The sequence below is a fragment of the Scomber japonicus genome, chromosome 9, assembly GCF_027409825.1.
Source record: "Scomber japonicus isolate fScoJap1 chromosome 9, fScoJap1.pri, whole genome shotgun sequence".
Lineage (NCBI taxonomy): Eukaryota > Metazoa > Chordata > Actinopteri > Scombriformes > Scombridae > Scomber > Scomber japonicus.
Window position 1 is genome coordinate 27,819,315 of NC_070586.1, and position 3,193 is coordinate 27,822,507.

General features: G+C 44.6%; 1 protein-coding gene across 1 annotated transcript; it reads left to right on the forward strand.

The window, feature by feature from the left end:
* The first annotated feature begins 811 nt into the window (after positions 1-811).
* LOC128365120 (L-serine dehydratase/L-threonine deaminase-like) lies at positions 812-3,193 on the forward strand. Its single transcript, XM_053325758.1, has 7 exons — positions 812-964; positions 1,077-1,116; positions 1,212-1,351; positions 1,728-1,819; positions 2,253-2,480; positions 2,586-2,710; positions 2,804-3,193. The coding sequence occupies exons 1-7, from the start codon at positions 812-814 to the stop codon at positions 2,995-2,997; spliced, it is 972 nt and encodes a 323-aa protein (XP_053181733.1). The 3' UTR covers positions 2,998-3,193.

The following is a 3,193-nucleotide window of genomic DNA, read 5'->3' on the forward strand; positions in this document are numbered from 1 at the left end:
TGAACCGTCCTCACTGTGGCTGCTCATGGAGCCCGCTTTTGGTAGTTGGGAGTAGGAGCCGAAATAGTAGCGACTCTTTTGGTAATGCCAGCGGCTCCTGCGACTTCCTTTAGAGGGGAGAGAACACGCAGGGAACAGCGTGTAAAAAATGTCATGGGAGGGTTTCAATGGAAAGAGAGAGAGAAGAGTGTGAAATGATGTAAGAATGCGTAAAGTTAACAAGTTTTTATTGTTGTTGTTTTTTGTTGTTATTTACATCTTTGCTATCAGGTAGACAAATTAAAACATTATTTATTAAATATGACAGCAAGAAAGGGAAATGCATCCTTTTTTTGCTCCTATTTGCCGCAACGTCCCTCCAGTCACACCAGCGCAAATAATAAGAGTATCCCAGTTTATACCAAATCCTGATTCATCCTAGAAAATGTCAAATTGTCTAATAAAGTGAGATGGGAAGTTTATTGAGAAGAACTGCATTCATCCTCACGGTCAATGGGCGGGGACTGGTGGCCGAATTACTGACGCTGATTGGTCAGTAAGTGTGCCTCCTGAGCCGTGCCCACAGCACAAGTAGGTATATATGCACTTACAGCTGCAAGAGGCAAAGGATTAAGGAAGCTTTTGACCACTTTTATCCACCACAGCTTCATATCCTGTCATCCATCAGACCCTGGTGAGTTGAAGCAAACATTAGAGGCCATGCATGAATCTTTTTAGTTGTGATCAATGATTTTGGACAGTTATTGACAAATGATTATTGATGTCTTACATTTAACAGACTTCTTTCTCTGCTTCTTTGCTCCACAGTGAAATGAAGACCCAGCAGCCTCTTCATGTTGCCACCCCAGTTAGGCAGAGTCTTGCCCTGACTAAAGTGGCAGGGACCTCTGTTTACCTCAAGCTGGATTCATCTCAGCCCACAGGATCCTTTAAGATAAGAGGCATTGGCCATCTCTGCAAAACGGTGAGTAACTCACCATCTGTGCCGTGGTGATGCGATGGTGTGATTTGTCCTGTGGCAAGCACCTGTGGTTTTAAGATCCTTGACTGTGATTTCTCTTTTTGGATCTCTCCAGTGGGCAGAGCGAGGATGTGAGCGTTTTGTCTGCTGTTCAGGTGAGCAGCAAAGAGAAAAAAAAAATCCATTGGAGAATTGTGTTTCCATCTGTTGATGTGTTTAGGAGTTTATTCATTTCTTCTGTTCACAACAGGAGGAAATGCCGGCATGGCAGCTGCTTATTCTGCCCGTCAGCTTGGGGTTCCTGCAACTATCGTGGTGCCAAGTGTCACCCCAAACCCCACAGTGGAGAGACTGAAGGACGAGGGTGCCACCGTGGTCATTCATGGAAAGGTTAGTTCATGTGTTGCTTGCTTTTAAGATGTTATTGTACACCCAAATATGACCTTTAGGACAGACTGAGAATACAATATGATAAGAACACACAAGCAGATAACATAAGAATTGAAGCTGAACATTACAATTAAAAATGTTTTTAAAGATTGACACTCAAATGCAGAAAAGTAACCACAGTGGAGAGTAAATGAATAGCAATCTATGAAGCCAGTTAAAGGTGTCAAAGATAATCTATATACTGTGATTTCAATGCATCTAGTTAGGAAACTCCTGATGTGCATTATAATTGTTTAAATGGTAATTTTTAGTAAAACATATTTTTGAAATATTCTAATTTAGCAGATTAACTGAAGTTGTGTCTCCTCATTTTCAGGCTCTAAATGAAAGCATTGAATATGGACAACAGCTCGTGGCCAACAACCGCAACTGGATATTCATCTCTCCCTTTGATGATCCTCTCATCTGGTGAGACAGCCTCCGCCTGTCTGTGCTTCAGGGATTGTGACAGCACTTTATTTTCTTGTGCACTCTGTGGAGACATTTCTGAAAAGTAATCTTTCTGCTGTCAGAAGATAGAGAAGGAGGGAGCGGTGATAAGGAAGATTCTCCCCCGACTCATAAGAGAATGAGATTGTTTTAGAATAGGCAAATGACTGAGTAACACCTGTCTTATCACATACAGCATATAGAACAGTTGCAGAGGTGTTATGTCAGAGATACACTGTATCTTATCACAGTGCTAACTATGAGGGCTCGTAAGCTAGTTCAGTTACAAAGAGGACGTCACAGTCGAACACAACCATAGATCACTTACATCATGGGCTGCTTATGATATGATAAGCATTCATAGTTTTTTTCCAGTAAACTGACTGGGCAGGGTTGTGTTTGTGTGTTGCAGGGAAGGCCACACATCTCTGGTGAAGGAGCTGGAGCAAGACATGACGGAGAAGCCGGGAGCCATCGTGCTGTCGGTGGGAGGCGGAGGGCTGCTGAACGGCGTGGTGGAAGGATTGCGCCGTGCCGACTGGGCTGATGTGCCCATTGTAGCCATGGAAACCCAGGGAGCACATAGCCTCAATGCAGCCATGAAGGCCGGAGAGCTGGTCACTTTACCTGCAATTACCAGGTACATAACTTAATACTATTACACCTAAATAACATCATCCTGCTTTATTCTCACACAGTTCCTCTTCCCGTGGCTAAGACTGACCTTTTTTTTTTTGCTCTTCAGTGTTGCCACCACACTGGGCCTGACGAGGGTCTCCGCACAGACTATGAAGCTGGTGAATGAGCATACCGTTTTCTCAGAAGTAGTCACAGACCAGGAGGCTGTAAAAGCTGTGGAGAGCTTTGTAGGTGAGTACAATCTGGGCCTGAACAGAAGCACACTGTAACATGACAACAAGCAGAAGTGAGACTGATCTCCCCTTGTGTCTCCTCTATGTGCAGATGATGAGAAGGTCCTGGTGGAGCCTGCCTGTGGTGCAGCTCTGGCAGCTGTATACAGTGGCATCATCAAAAGGCTGCAGGATGAGGGCAAGCTGGCAGGGAGCCTGGGCCCTGTGGTCATTGTGGTGTGCGGAGGCAACAACATCAGCATGGAGCAGCTATGCAGACTGAAGAAACAGCTTGGTATTATCTAGTGTGGCAGACTACCTCAGGCTTTCCCAGCCTTTCCTCTATTCCTCCATCAACTGGTCTCAATCCCAAAAAACCTATAATTCATGTGCTCCATAGACCGAATCATTCCAGACTGTGAGACTCTCCTTAGCACAGAGACTGACAGACGTGAGACTGATGCTGGAGGGATGTTTTGTTATTGTAAAAATCTAATGCTGC

What these genes read in the sequence shown, in the direction of transcription:
- LOC128365120 (XM_053325758.1), top strand. Translation starts at nt 812, where the DNA reads ATGAAGACCCAGCAGCCTCTTCATGTTGCCACCCCAGTTAGGCAGAGT. An exon ending in TTGGCCATCTCTGCAAAACG is followed by an intron (nt 965 to 1,076) that starts GTGAGTAACTCA and finishes GGATCTCTCCAG; the next exon opens with TGGGCAGAGCGAGGATGTGA. An exon ending in ACTTTACCTGCAATTACCAG is followed by an intron (nt 2,481 to 2,585) that starts GTACATAACTTA and finishes TTTGCTCTTCAG; the next exon opens with TGTTGCCACCACACTGGGCC.